This window comes from Daktulosphaira vitifoliae, unplaced genomic scaffold (genome assembly GCF_025091365.1).
Source record: "Daktulosphaira vitifoliae isolate Bord-2020 unplaced genomic scaffold, ASM2509136v1 Scaffold_1, whole genome shotgun sequence".
Taxonomy (NCBI): Eukaryota; Metazoa; Arthropoda; class Insecta; order Hemiptera; family Phylloxeridae; genus Daktulosphaira; species Daktulosphaira vitifoliae.
In genome coordinates this window covers 33,066,838-33,082,832 of record NW_026099572.1, presented here as the reverse complement: position 1 = coordinate 33,082,832, position 15,995 = coordinate 33,066,838, and the positions used below count along the sequence as shown (strand labels likewise).

At 25.5% G+C, this 15,995-nt stretch overlaps 2 protein-coding genes across 3 annotated transcripts; one reads left to right on the top strand and one right to left on the bottom strand.

Annotated features, from left to right (window-relative positions):
- LOC126902015 (oocyte zinc finger protein XlCOF6-like) lies at window positions 1–2,745 on the bottom strand. Of its 2 annotated transcripts, none has more exons than XM_050679040.1 (5): window positions 2,395–2,745; window positions 2,092–2,334; window positions 1,748–2,020; window positions 1,479–1,691; window positions 1–1,419 (listed from the first exon to the last, which is right to left on the bottom strand). In XM_050679040.1, exons 1-5 carry the CDS (start codon window positions 2,524–2,526, stop codon window positions 307–309), a joined length of 1,974 nt encoding a protein of 657 aa, XP_050534997.1. In that variant the 5' UTR covers window positions 2,527–2,745; the 3' UTR covers window positions 1–306. The 2 variants fall into 2 exon arrangements, with proteins under 2 accessions (XP_050534997.1, XP_050535002.1); XM_050679045.1 differs by having other exon boundaries at window positions 2,442–2,745.
- A 161-nt stretch (window positions 2,746–2,906) lies between these two features.
- On the top strand, window positions 2,907–8,964 carry LOC126902007 (ribosomal RNA processing protein 1 homolog). Its single transcript, XM_050679033.1, has 7 exons — window positions 2,907–3,200; window positions 3,569–3,648; window positions 4,222–4,530; window positions 4,592–4,774; window positions 4,877–6,280; window positions 6,465–6,579; window positions 8,563–8,964. The coding sequence occupies exons 1-7, from the start codon at window positions 3,044–3,046 to the stop codon at window positions 8,733–8,735; spliced, it is 2,421 nt and encodes an 806-aa protein (XP_050534990.1). The 5' UTR covers window positions 2,907–3,043; the 3' UTR covers window positions 8,736–8,964.
- Window positions 8,965–15,995: the final 7,031 nt, after the last annotated feature.

Genomic DNA, 15,995 nt, shown 5'->3' with positions numbered 1-15,995 from the left:
ATATTTTTGCTAGAGTTTTTATAAAAAAAATAGACAATTTTTAGATTTTTTTTTTGATAATTTTATTTACAATCATATTCTATCTAAAATTTAATGTATTAGCATATATCATTCCTTAAAAATGATGTGAATAAATAAATGAAATAGGAATGTATTCTTTCATTTAACACTGATTAGGTTATTCTGAATTACCTAAAAAAATGCTAATACAACACCAAATGTATTATTACATTATTATTGTCTCCTAGAAAAAAATTTAATAATTTTTAAGTACTCTGCACATCAAAAACAAGGTTCTAAAAAGATTTATTTGTTTTTATTATTTTTAAGTAAAAATTCCAAATCATGAGAAGGTGATAAATCTGTTTTTTCTATATTATTGAGTTCACTAATATGAGTAAATTCTACTTGTAATGATTTTTTATTGCTACACTGTGTTTTAGAACATTTGTGATTTTTCATAGTTTTATAAAATGAAAAAGTTTGCATACATTTGGAACAAGTATATCTTTTTTCACCAGTATGTGTTCTAATATGTTCAGATAAACCATCTTTTCTTGCAAATGCCTTAGAACAAAAGTGACATTGAAAAGGTTTTTCTCCTGAATGTGTTCTTGAATGTTGTACTAATTGGTATCGAGCAAGAAATGCTTTACTACATATTTCGCAAACAAAATTTTTAATTCCAAAGTGTATCTTTTGATGGTCTACTAAACGTACTTTTATTTTAAATGTTTTTCCACAAACATCACATATGAATGGTTTATCTGAATTATGTGTTTGTTTATGAATGTAAATTGAACTATGGCTTGAACCAGTATAACCACAGATATTACATTTGAATAATGCTTCCTGTAAGTGTGTACGTTTGTGGGAAGTCAAGCCTAATTTAGATGAATATGAATTTCCACACAAATCACAAATAAATGGTTTCTCTCCAGTATGTATACGCAAATGTGATATAAGTGCAGCATTACTTGCAGTACTTAGATTACAATAAGAACAGGTAAACATCCCACTATGTTTACGCATATGAGTACGTAAGGTATGTTTAGATTTACATCGAACATTACAAATGTCACATATGAACCTTTTTTCAGTATGAAAAGCATTTTGATGAATTTTCAAGCGACTCTCAGTCAAAAACATTTTTCCACAAGTTGAACAGGTAAATTCTTTATCCATTTCATCATGTGCGTTACGATCATGATTCGATAGATCACAAAAACGTGTAAAAGTTATATTACAAAACTCACAAGAATATGTTTTAGATTGGAATCGTCTGTAATGCTCACGATATTTTGCTCTTTTTTCTTCAATTGTTTCAACTTTTTTGCATGTTGAAATAGCAAATTTAAAATCATCAGTATTATTGTAATTTTTTTTTTCATTGTAATTTTTGGAATCATTTGAGAAACTCTGTATGAATACTTTTATTAAAAAAAAATCAGTTATATTTAATAACTTTGAATTATTACCTGTGAATTTGTCTGATTTAAAATATTATGTTTAGTTTTAGTATGTAAAGAAAGACTGTAACTATCAAGAAAGCCAGTATGACAAAATGAACATAAATAAGGCTCAAAATTTTTTCTTAATGCATGAGATTGTAAATGTTGATAGAGACTAGTTGTTTGGCTAAACTGGTACAAACATAATCCACAACTCATAGAGCAACTAGTAATTTTATTCTAAAATATACATATTTTTTAATATATATTTTTTTTATTATTTTAATAAATAATACCTCACTTAATGTGAGATGCTCGTGCTTAATACTTAAATGTTCATTAAAGGTTTGATAAGTACAAAAACCTATTTTACAAATTAAACAATAATGAGGACTATTAACACATGAATTTTCTTCTTTATGAAAATCCATTAAATGCTGCAACAGTAAACTTTTCTTAATAAAATGTATAGAACAAATCCCACACTTGTGTTTTTTTTTTGACATTTCATGACAATCATTTATGAAATTTGAACATGCTTTGGGTGAATTAAATAATCTATTTTTAACCTGATAACCATTTATTTATTATTGTTAATTAAATGTAATTCAGCAAAAAAATACAAAAATAATGTACATACCAATATTGAATCACTATAAATTGACTTTAAATTAATATTGTTATCCGGAGAATCATGTATTGTTTCATTTAGTTGCTTTTCACTATCAACTGTATAGCTTAAATTTTTGTTACTTGCTAAATTAAATTGTTTTTGAAATTGTGTATTTGAAGCCATACATATTTTTTTAAAATTTTCCCAGATTTCTAATTGATGCAAACAATTAATACACAAACATGCAAATTCTTCTTCATATTGTTTTATCTAAATAATTTAATAATCAAATACTGTTAATGCAGAAGTAATTTCACATTGATTCCTTACTTCAATCCCAACACAAGACTTTATTTGACCAGATAAATCAGTTATACCTTTAAAAATACGATACAATCCAGTGGATTTATGCATACATAGCCTACAAAGTTCGTTGAAATTTAGTTCAAAGTTATCTTTCATTTTGAATAAACTATTCTCATTAAAATGACATGAACACCAAACAAATTGTACTAAGTAATGCGAGGTAAAATCTATTTGATTGAAGTATTATTTTTCATATTTGAATACTACTTTTTTATTTTTAAACTAATAGTTATAATTATTATTATTGTAATATATAATATAAATATTTCCTCTATATAATTACAATATTATTAATAGTATGTAAATAACTATTTGAATATTCAAAAAGGCTTATATGTTCATCTTAAGCTATACCTTATCAAGCAAAGATGGTTTCATAAATGGTATGTAATAAACAAATTGTTATAAACCATAAGCTATTTCATGGTATAAACCATGAATAAAACAGTTTACTACACCATGGTCTCTCAAATTTTTGATAACTTAAGAAGTCATACACACGTGCTTATGTTGTTTTAATCCGTATGAAAGTGCACGTTGCTGATGTAGTTTATGTCTTACGTGTAGTATTTTTCAATTAATTAAGTTTTTTAGATATTACAATTTAATAATCATGACTAAAGAAAATCGAGATGCTGAAAAAGTAGCTATTGTAGAACGCGAAATCGAGTTCGTAAAATTGGTTGCATCAAATGATTCAAAAACAAGAAATGATGGTTTCAAACAACTTAAATCATTAATCATTCAACATTCTGGCGATTCTAATAATGGTAAGTTTAATGTGCACTTTGTTTATTATAGGTTTGTATTTTAAAACTGAAAATGTTTGGTACAACTTTTAATATGAATTTTATTCTATTAATTAATTCAAAAAAAATTATATACTTATGATTCAAGTATAAACATTCATTACAATTATAACGAAATTTCAATTAAGTTAATCATAAGAATGATTTTGATTTAATTGGAAAATGTTATATATTTTAAGCATATTTTCGTAAATAATGTATACAAATATACTGAGTAATTGATCATTTAGTTTTTTTTAAACAAATATAATGTTTAAATATTTTTTAGCTTATATATATATATATATATATATATATATATATTATATTAATATCATCATATTTTACAGATTTTCAACTTAATGATTATTTACGCGTCTGGAAAGGATTATTTTACTTTATGTGGATGTCAGATAAACCATTACCTCAGGTATGTACATAGTTACTTTATTTCAATTACCCAGTTAAATGCCTTTATTCATAAAAATACTATTTTTTTCATAAGTTTTAATAAACCGAAAATACCACATTTTCATAATTTCTCCTTAGTTACTTTAACAACTCAAAATTTATGATTATAGTTGAAGTATGAAAACTGAGAATATCAAAGTGTAGTAAAATTATTGCACATAAAAATAGTGCCTGATCTTGACCTTTAATTCTATTTTTCTGTATGAAGAATGAAAAGAATAGTTACTAAATTTTAAGAAAATACTGATGATTTTAGTAAAATTTATTTCTAAGGGGATCTTTATAGACATGAATAATAATAACACATGATGTTGAATAGTCAACAATTGGCTCTAATTAGTAAAATAAAAAACCTCTTTTTATTTCACATCCTTAGTTGACCTGTAAGGACGTTTAAATTTGTATATAATATGTATATGTATATACATATAAAAAAGAATCTATATTGATGTTTTGACAAGTCCTACAACTTTTGTTCTATTAATTATTTTGCCCTTTTAACAAAAAATTATTCATATAGTATTTTTTATAGGAAGTTGCTACTGAAAAAATAAGTTCTCTTATGCATAGCTGTAAATCTACTCATGGTAAAGTATTGTTTTTGGAAGCATTTTTCCTTACAATTAAAGATGATTGGATGTCTATAAGTCAGCATCGAATTGATAAATTTATGATGTTGGTTAGGCGTTTTCTTAGACAAACTTTTGTTACTTGTGTGAATTCTGATTGGAATATACAATACATGGAAAAAATAAATAGAGTTTTGTATAATGCTCTGAAATCATTTACACTAAGTTTAAAAAGTCATGTTCAAGAGATATTTCTTGAAGAACTTGCTAAAGTAAGATATATTTTTATTTAATGAAAATGTTGCTTATATAGTAAATATGACATTATTTTAGGTTAGTAAAGGAAATGTACCTACTGAAGCTTTAGTGATTATATTAGATGCATTTTTACATTATATATCTGAAATAAATGATATAATGCTTATAAAAGAAGTTACTCAAAATGTATTTAAAAATCTTCTATCCCAATCTCCCGAATTTGAAATTTTAGAAGCTAAACTTCAAGCATGGCGTCAAGTATGTATTTTTCAATGACTGTATTTTAAATTATCCAGATTATTATTTTAAATTTCAGTTATGCTACATTATATTTAAAATAATTAATAAAATTAATTTTAGATGGGTAGACCAGGAAGATCCTATACAGATTTAGAACTAGTTGAAGGTGATATAGAAAATGGAGATGGTATTCAAAACTATGATGCACCTTTAGATCCTCGAGCTGGAAAAGTGAATGTTGAAATACCTCGTATAAAATTTAATCCAAAACTTATTGCTCATTTATTACATAAATATATAAATGAAATTGATTGTACTAGAAAAAGTTTAGTAGAATTAACCAAACTGTTGAAATGGTTTAATCGCTTAAAGGAAGGAGTATTGCCTTTTAAACCTAAAGATTTAAAATTAAATAGTCAAGTTTTAAAACGAAAAAAAAAGAGACATTTATCTAAATTAGTTAAAGATGGAGTTAAAAGATTAGAAATGGTAGATCAAAAAATAAAAAAAAGCAGTAGAGATGTATTGAATAATTGCAAAAGTCTTAAGGAATTAGATATGTTAGGTGAAGTTATAGTAGAACATGGAAAAATTGGAAAATCAGTTTGGAAAGTTAGGAAGTTTGTAGAAAATAATGCTAAAGAAAATATAAGCTTAAATGGGTCATGGACAGTATCTGAAGAAGAAAAAAATGTGCCAGATGAATCATGTGCTATTGAAGAAGAATTCCCAATTTTGGTTCCTGCCGGTTTTAATGTTGAAACTTCTGTAAATAATTTGCCTAATAAATATGTAGTTCAAGAAAAAAAACAAATAAGTCCACTGAATAAGGAAAATGTTAAAAGTCCTACAACAAAATCCTGTAAAGTCAAGTCAAGTTTAACTAATAAAAATAATATAACAGAAGTAGATACTAATCAATCTGATGATTTAGTTATGAAAAAACTTAAAAGGCGTTCTGGAGACATAAGAGATAATAGTAGTTTAAATGAAAGTTGGAGTGTAACTCAAAATGATGAAATTAAAATAATTTCAACCAGTACAAAAAATATGAATGACTCGTTTGAAAATAAAAAAAACATTACTGGAGAATCAGATTCTAAAAAAAATTTGCAAGCTAATTCTAACGAAAATTTAATTGAAACAAATATGAATCTTAGTAAGAACTGGCATGTTTCTAAAGGAGAAAAAGAACCTGACCTATCATATTTAAATGAAAGTATTCAAAACATAAGCAAAAATTCTGAAATAAGTAAATTAGTTTCACCTGGTTCAAAAATATTATCTGAAAATTCTAAGAGTCCAAAAAGTCCAACGCCAGAGAAAAGAGTCTTACGACGACGAACTATTATTATACCCAAAAAGAAAGATGTTCAAAAAGAACAAACAAAGGATACACCTAAAAGAAAATCTCAAGATTCTTCTCAATCTGTGGAAATACGTAAAAGAAGAAAAACAATTGCTGGTCAAGGGATAAGCCACTTAAATCCTGATGAAATATCAAATAAAGCTTTAGAAAAAGTGGTAATAACATTTAACTCAGAATAATCAATTAGTGGCTTTTATTTAGTTATGTGTTTCAATAATAACTAAGATTAAAAATTAAATAATTTATATAGTTGATAGTACAAATTAGAATTGTGTAGCAATCTTTAAACTATTCACATAAGTTTGAACATGTTATAACTATTTTTAATTTTATTTTTAGAGAAGTGAAGCTTTTGATGGCTTTAGTACACCAAGGAAGAGCTCAAGATTATCAATAAAAACTGATTCTGCTAAAAAACGTGTAGAATTTCAATTGAAAAATAACATTGAACAAGGTACACATTTAAGTTATAAACATTTATATATTAAAATAAACTTTTTGATAAAATATTTAAGTTTTTTAGGTTATAGAATGGAAAAGTAAAAAAACTAAATAAATATGTTTTAAACACTTCTATAATAGGCTTAAAATAATTAATAAATTTTTTAATTTAAACTCTTTTATAATTAAATATCCAAAAATGTAAAAAAATTGTTTGCGTATGAGTTTCTATTCAAAAAATTATTCATAAAACTTCTAAACAATAATATCCATTCATCTGTTTTATAAAAAAATGATATATTGTAATATAACATATTATAAAATTATAATGGGTAAAAATAATTTTTTTTAGTGTTATAATAAAAATTAAGTTTGTGACTAATATTATTTAAAATTTTATTAATATTAAAATTACTTAACTCTAGACTCAAAAATAATCTCAGTATAAAACTACGAATACACATTTCAACTAAGTTAGTGTTAAACAAATAATGACAACTTCCCTAAAAATATATAAGCTATGTATTCGTCTCCTAAAATCGTTATCTGTGTAATTTTGACATTATTTTTAACAGCTTACTCAAATATTGATAGTGAACTTTGCAATAATTTCTCTAAATTCCAATAGTTGTCCCAAATTTCAATTAAGTAATTTTTTTTTTTATATTCTTCAAAATTTCTATTGCCTCCTTTGTAATTTTGTAAGATTTTATATTATAATGATGTGCTAGTTAATGTTCTGCTACCAAATATGTATCAATTTTTTAAATTTTAGTATTATAATTATAATAAAATTATTATTTTTTATATACATGGTAAATTTTTTATCATTACCCACTCAATTACTTAGAAAATGAAAATAGTTAAAACATTTTTTTTTTTTTTGTTACTTCTACCAACACATTCTTGAATTATTAACTCTATAATACTTTTTAAGTTCGTCCATTATGTATGGTAAGGGTGTCAACTTTGTTTTTTCAAATAGGAACACATTTTGAGTTTTTATTTTAATAGTTGAATTTTTAATATAACTTTATTTGTTTATTGAATATAAAATTTTAAAGTTTCAAATTTTTGAATTAATATACATGTTTAATACAATACATGAGGGATTACAAATGCAGGTAGCTAATTGGTTTTTTATGACATTGATATTGGAAGATACATAGCATTTATTATCAATTGTACTAAAGCTTATTGTTGTGAGTTTATAAATACACCAACTTGCAATTCAGAAAATGTATCTATTAATAGTTATTATTGACAATAAACACACTGTGTCTGTGATAACAACACCATAAAAAACCAATTAGACACCTGTATTTGTTTTCCTTTGTGTATTAATTTAAAAATTGAAAACTTAAAAGTTTTATATTTTATATATAAATGAAGTTATATTAAAAATTCAAAAGCCATGTATTATTATAATTAAAACTCATTTTATAAATATTTCAATAAATTCAAAGTATGTGTTTCCATTTGAAAAAACAAAATTGACACCTTTACAAGGCATAAAAGATAAATTTAAAAAGTACTACATAGTTAATAATTTTAAAATAATATGTAAGTAAAAGTAACAAAAAAAAAAAATGTTTTAATTATTTTTAATCTGTAAGTAATTGAGGAGGTTATCATAGAAAGATCACTTTTTACAACTTATAATACATAGTATTATTATAGCTTGGCAATTATCTTTTATTACTGTAAAGAGCAACTTATAAAAATGATGTTACAACTTTTTATGGTATCAACTCAAATATGATTTGATCCCAATGTTGGGGTACAAAGACTGGCAAAATCTCAATTTTAAAAATTAAAAATTTTTAAGTTTTTAATAAATTTATTCTAAAAATATTAATGTTTGTACAAAAAAAAAAAGAATAAATTTTTACCAAATTATTTTATCTTTAATAATTACTTTTGTTCTAATAATTTAAAGCTTCTTTAAAATTTGAATAATAAAAACTAAAGATGAATATAATACATTTTTTTTTAGAATTTAATGAGTATGAAACATCTTTAGTTGAAAAACCAGAAAACCCTCATGATGCATCCAAGCAACCAATATGTGGTGTCTTAAAATCAACTCCTGATACAAATCGTGTAAATCCATTCTATAAGTTTCACGATCGTTCAATTAAAAAAAATTCTAGAAAATCTATCATTTAATCTATTTATTAAATTTACACTGTACTTGTTAAAACAAATTGTTAATTTATAAAACAATGTTCTTTGATTCTTATGGAATTGTATGTTTTATTTAATAATTAAGTTTATTCTTTTTAATAACTTTAAGCTATGTTATGTAAATTGTTAACTGTTTTGACTACTGAACAATTATTGTATCATTTAAAATTAGCTTAAATTGAATAACTTTTAATAAATAAATTACAATATAGACTTTTTTTTTATGTTTAACAATTTTAATTAAATATTCTTTCAATAATACAAAAACATTATATAATATAGTATCGATCTATCCTACCCTTATGCCTAGACATTTCTCATATTACTATTATTTTTTTTACGTTATTTTTTAATATTTGGGACTGTAAAATCTGAACCCTCAAGTGAAGTGATAATGCAAGAATTTTCTTTAAAACATTAGTGTAAGGACTTATTCTTGAACCAGGCTCACATTGATGTAAGGTAATAATAACGAGGCTAGAAGTGAGTCACTTTTACTATAAAAATTGGCTTATATAACAAATTACAAGTTGAATTTTTTTTATTGATATTAAACCCGTTAAAAGACATATAAGACTAAATTTATGGGATTCAATAAACGTACTACTAATATTTAAGATAAAATAAAGTTTAATCTTATTTGAACTAATATCAATATTCTGAACTTATATCTTTCATCAACATAGATAACACATTTGATACCAACAATCTATTTGCTGATTTTGAAACTATTGTAGTCGCTAACTCTGAATGTGCCCTTAATTTTTTGTATATTGATTAAGATTTTGGCAAAAATTGAGATCGATCCATCAAGTTTAACCTGTTTTTATGGAATTTAAAATTGAATCTTAAATAGAAGAAAAATATCAAAGCTTAATTATTCAGTATAATATTTCTTTCATCACGATAAAAAATTGATACCCACTTATAGAAAATTTATATAGAATTCAAAAATATTAATTTTACTTACTAAAATGAATATTAATGACATATTTTTATGTACATAAACTTCTATATAATGAATAAAATAAACTTACTTTGAAGTTAGTTAATAAAGAAATTTTTAGTTGAAAACTTAAGCAAGAAAATGTAATTTTTGTGCAAAACTTTTCATTGAATTCTCATTAGAAATTCTAGCAATGGTAAGTCGTAATTATAAATGTCTCACTTATTTTGATAATCTTTCATTATCTTTAGATTCTAATTAAAACTCATTTTTTTCCCTTGAAATTTAAATAACTATCTAAGTAATATATTATAATCTGTATTATTATTATATTGTAAGAATATATTAACATACTTTTATTACAATAAAGTTCATTGGAATTTTTTTTTCATCCATTAAACAATATTTAATTGTATTTAGTAATTTATTTTAATTAAAAATTTTAACTTTATAGGCTTGTTTAAACAAGTTAAACTTCATGTATCAATCTAAATATTTACAAGGTTTTATATTAAAATACTAGTAACTAACGTATTGAGATAGTGCTTACTTCTGCCCTTTACATATTATGGACTAATATTTGATATCAGTGAAAACTCGCAAATTAAATAAAATATTAAAATGCACATTTATTCATTACAAAATATTAAAAATAAATGATCAGATAATGATGTCGTAACACAGTAAAATGTAAAAGGTAAAGGGTATACGAAGATGAAGATGAGGATGTGATGCCTGCTGTCTAGGTATTCGCGTGCGTGTTGTCGTACAGCAGTCACCGTGCTCGGCCGACACTCCGGGTTAGCTGTGGGTGTCGAAAGGCTGTTGTTATAGGAAGGGAATAAGGGTAACACCTAGGTATGAGGTGCAGACGAAGTGCAAGACACAAGTACTTCAAAGAGAGAACGGGGTTGCCGAGTATAAGGTGCAGACGAAGTGCAAGACACAAATACTAGGCGTACCAGGTGAGGAAAAATAACAGAGTACGAGGTGCAAGACACAAGTACTCTGAAATGTCGCGGAAAAGAGTATATAGGTTTAAAAAGGAATAAACAAAGACTTTACTTTAAACAGTAAGCCGGACACCGACAACCGAGTACTGAGACTGATGAATGACACAAGGCACTGGAATCGACTGACCACGATGGTCAGGTCTATTGGGTTTTTATAATAATTAGAACTATTGCCGATTTGGCAATAAATATTATTTGTTAATTCATCAGTCTCAGGCAGCGGATGTGCTGTCTATATTTTATTAAAATAATTCTCACGATTATGAAAACGTGACACCATCACAATGATTAATTTACACTACTCAAGTGGTGACGGGTAGTATAAGGTACACCTTCACTGCTTACCTAGTTTATTAATAAAGTATTATATATTAACTGTATTATCATTTCTATCATTATTATTATTGTTATAATTGTTATTATTCATTCATTAATTATTAATTATTTTCTTTTCTCTTATTGCCGTTTTTCTCATTGTATAATTATTGTTATTATAGTAGTGATAGCAATACTTAATGCAGACTAGATTACGTGCATACATCGCTTCACCGAATAAGTTTCTTTATTTTTTTCCTAATATCTTAATATTTAATATATAGAATTTTCAACGATGCTTCTAACAACGCGTTACTAACCGTGATCCAAAGGGTTATATTCCTCCCTTTGCATAATTCAGTTAATCTTGAACGGTGAACATCTTGTTAACTGTCTCCTGGTAAAAATCCCCTTAACCTTTTTCAACGGTGTTCGTAACAACGTTTTATCAACCGTGATACAAAGGGTTTTACCTCTATCTTCATCTAAATTAAGTAGTTCCTAAAGTAAGACTGATATGATAGGTAGTTGTTTAGTATAGATATATTCGTCTTTTTTAAAATAAAACAAAATAAGTTGATTATTTGAACAATTTGCATTGTGTTTTCGAATTATTGATAAATTTAAGTTAAGAGAAAAAGAATTTAAAAGAGTACAAACGTAGAAACGTTTCAAGGTACAATAGTATTATTGCAATAAGGTTTCAAGTCAAAAAAATGATTGATGTGCTAGATGAAATATCAGAAACAACATATGATCCGTTAATTAAAAGTGAAACTAATTCATTAATTTCGGAGATCAGTACGATAGAATTCCTTATGAGTTTATATATATGGTATACAGTATTGTGTGAAGTGACCACTGTCAGTAAAATTTTACAAAAATCGAATGTTGACTTGGATATTTTTTCAGAATTATTAAATAGACTTGTCAAGTTTTTAAAAAATTATAGAAAAACTAGATTTACTACAGCTAAATTGGAAGCTCAAATGCTCCTCACTATTTAAAAAATTTCCATTCAATTTAAAACACCTAGATATAAGAAGAAAAAAACAGTGTTACGAAAATAGCGATAACTTATTAAAAGATCCCGAAGAAAACTTCAAATGCTTATATTTTAGATTGTTTTTGGACGGTACTAATCAATCAATCACAACTCGATTTGACACAAACTTCTAAGTTTAATGAAATATTTGGTTTCATATATAGAATTGGGAATCTTAGTTCTAAATTTCAAGAGCAACTGATGTCTAAATGTATGAACTTGGCATTACTACTTCAATCAGAAGATGAAAAAGAAATTTGTGAGTATGATTTATTTGAAGAACTCTTAATTTGTCAAAACGTAGTAGAATAATCTACAACACCCATTTATGTACTTCATTTTATAAAGATATGTAATGGAATATTTCAAAATATTGCTCCTAGAATTTTGTTATTAATATTAATAACTTCATCTAGTGCAGAACGTAGCTTCTCAAAGTTGAAACTTATTAAAACTGATTTAAGAAGTTCGATGGGTCAGAATGCCTTTCAGGATTAGCTATAAATAAAGAAGAGCCCGTAGAATTAAACTACAAACTAATTCTTGGAGATTTCGCGGCCCAAAAATTAATAAAAATAAATTTTATGTCATACAATAAAGGACTATAATTTATATGATACTTATCTAAGTTATAATTAAAAACGGTAGCACAGTGTGGACGTGGCATAGTTGGGACAAGTATAGATGATATCTGTCAGTGATTAAAATCACTATCATAAGGGACGCTTCAATAAAAATCTGTAGATAGTGTTTAATTTTAAGAAATTGGCGGATTATTCCAAAATCAAAATCAAAATTCCTATTTCCTTATTTATATCGTGTTTAAGTAGTATAGTATATAAGTGTAAGATATAAACAAATATTTAATACATTTAAATTTACATATAAAAAATAAGTCGTTGAGACATTTAATTTTTTAAAATTTATAATACGTAAAATAAACTTATATATAACATTTGATTAAAAGACGTAGTATTTTTGGAACATTTTCAACATTTAAGTCGAAAAAGTTGCTATTTTGAATCCAATCCTGTGGGCAGGTAAATAGTCAAGACTTCAAAAAATTTTATATCAAATGAAAGAAAATCACCTAAAATTTCTATATGAAAAAAACCCAAACAATAATTTTTGAAAAAGTTATGACAGTTTTAAGAAAAAAAAAAATAAAATGTCAAAATTTACCAATTTTAAAAATTGTAATTTTTTTTGGAGATTATCACCATCTACAGGGAACAAAGGAAATTTTTAAAAATTTTAAGGGCAATGTCTTAAACTAGATACGTATTGTAATTGTTCATTGAGAACAGAAAAAGTGGACACAGACGTTAAAAAGAACATTTATTATTTAACAAAAAAACCCAGCACAATGGGGTCATGACACAATGGGGATGTGGCATGGTTAGGTCAAGTATCATGATATCTAACAGTGATTAAAATCACTATCATAAGAAACGCTTCAATACAAATTTGTAGATTATGTTTGATTTTAAAAAGTTGGTGGATTATTCCAAAAGCTACATGATCTCCTATTTCATTATTTATATCCTGATTAAAAGTTTCATGATTTATAAGTGTTTCAATACTTCCATTTATTATTTTGTTTAACTCTACTTTTTGTGTTAAACTATTAGACATACTTAAATTTGGAAAAATAAAATTCTCTATTAAATTTTCCTCGTTTTCTGCTTTAAATAAATGAGTGTATTGAGGAATAAGATTAGTAACTTGATTGTGTTGCTTGATTGACAAGTGAGATGATATATTTATAATGTTACCATTAGAATCTTTTATTATTCTTTTATCTATACAATGTTTAGTTTCAGATCATGTGAATTTAAGTTAGTATTCTCATTTCTATTAGTTAATGATGTTTTCTTATCTAGAGAGATATTATGTACAGCTTTGTTTACTAAGTCAAAAGGTGAACTCTTTACCTTAGCGGAGTTTAACCTTAATTGTTGTTTTTTGGAAATTCATTGCAAAATCTAGCCGTGTGTCCAAGTATATTGCATAATTGGCAAATTTCTTTATCTTTATAGCGACAGTCTTCTATTTTATGATTATTTAAACAAATTGAGCATGATAGAGTGTTGTCGGAATTTTGCATATTAACATTACGTTGTGTGTATCTGTTTTGTCTTTGATGATTGTTATTTTGATTTTGACTATTCTGATAAGTATTGTTTCTAGATGAATAATTATTTTGTCTTTGGTTTTTGTTGTATTGGTTATGTGGCTGTGATCTTCTATTCTGATAATTTCTCATAATTTTAATGATTTATAAGTGTAATATATGAATAAATAAATATCTATATATTTAATATATAAATATATAAAGAGAAATGGTATTATTTAAAAAAAATATATGTCGAAGAAAGAGGTATATAATAAGTGTTTATCATATGTAGTAACTCAAAAAGCAAAAATATGGTTCTTAGTTAAAATATTAATGTGTGTAAGTGAGTAGTCGCCATTGTTCCTTTAACTATTATTCAATAAAATATACAAGACTCTTTGTAATTGAGTTTACTACTAAAGAAAGTAAATTATCTCTGACAGCATGTGGATACGAGTGTTCGTCAAGAACAGACCTGAACTAAACTTACGAATAGTCAAGATCTGTTAGAATACTTATGTAAATGAATACGATAAAAATATAGACTATAAATTTCTTAGCGTATAATAATTGAAGCAAACTCAGCAATAATTAATCTATAGATCTTTAAATGACTCACCTGAGGTTTCGTGTGTGATTTAGGATTTTATAATGCGAAGGTAGTTGAATTTGAATAAATTTTAAACTCTAAATAAATTCTAGTCTTCACTTCCAGGCCTTGATAATCGAGGTGAATGAAGAAGAGAATGCTTGAATAATTCGGATGCAGACGGACTACTGGCTATAATTTTTGAGATGGTTTTTGTGGAAACATTTTAATTTGAGTCATTTTTTGTGGGAGATCTCGATTATCAAGCGATACCATCTGTGACTCTTTATTAGTTATTATCAAAAGTGGCATAGTACAATGTTTAATACAATACAATTATATATGACAATATTGTTAGGTAGCCACACGCTAGAAAAACTTATCTGCTTAGTTTAATGTACATTGTAGTGATAAAAGATAAAGGTTACATTTTAGCTTCGATGCGAAGCTGAGGTTTTACTAAGATGTGCTTTTTTTTTTTTTGTGTCTGTTAGCACTTTTTCTCAGCTCTCACCGAACCGATTTCTTTCAATGATACGTCAAAAGATCACAAATTGTATCTAGTCGAAGACATTACCCTCAAAAATTGAAAAAAATTCCCTCGTTCCCCGTAAATGGGGGAAACCTCCAAAAAAATTAAAATTTAAAAATCGCTAATTTTCGAAATTTTTTCAATTTTTTTTACTTAATAGTACCATAACTTTTTCAAAAAGGAACATATCAATATAATTTTTTTTTATATAGATGCATGATATCATTATCTATCATTTGGTATATTTTTTTATAAATCTGACTTTTTACCTACCTTCAGAGGGGGGTTCAAAATGACAACTTTTTCACAAAAAAGTTATAGCAATATAAAATTAAAAACCCAGCACAGGGGTGTCGCGGCACAGTGGTGACGTGGCATAGATGGATCAAGTATAATGATATCTGACAGTGATTAAAATCACTATAAAAAATAAACGCTTCGATGCAAATCTTTAGACAGTGTTTAATTTTAAAAAATTGATGGATTATTCCAAAAGCTACATGATCTACTATTTCCTTATTAATATCCTGATTAAGATAAAGTATATCGAATGAAAAAGAGATTATTAAAAAATAATATTTCTCATAAAAAATTGTATTGATCCATACACTTTTCAATATGTCATAGCATTATAAAGTTAAAAATGTAAAAAATAAAATCGAGAATTTTCACACAATAATAGCATT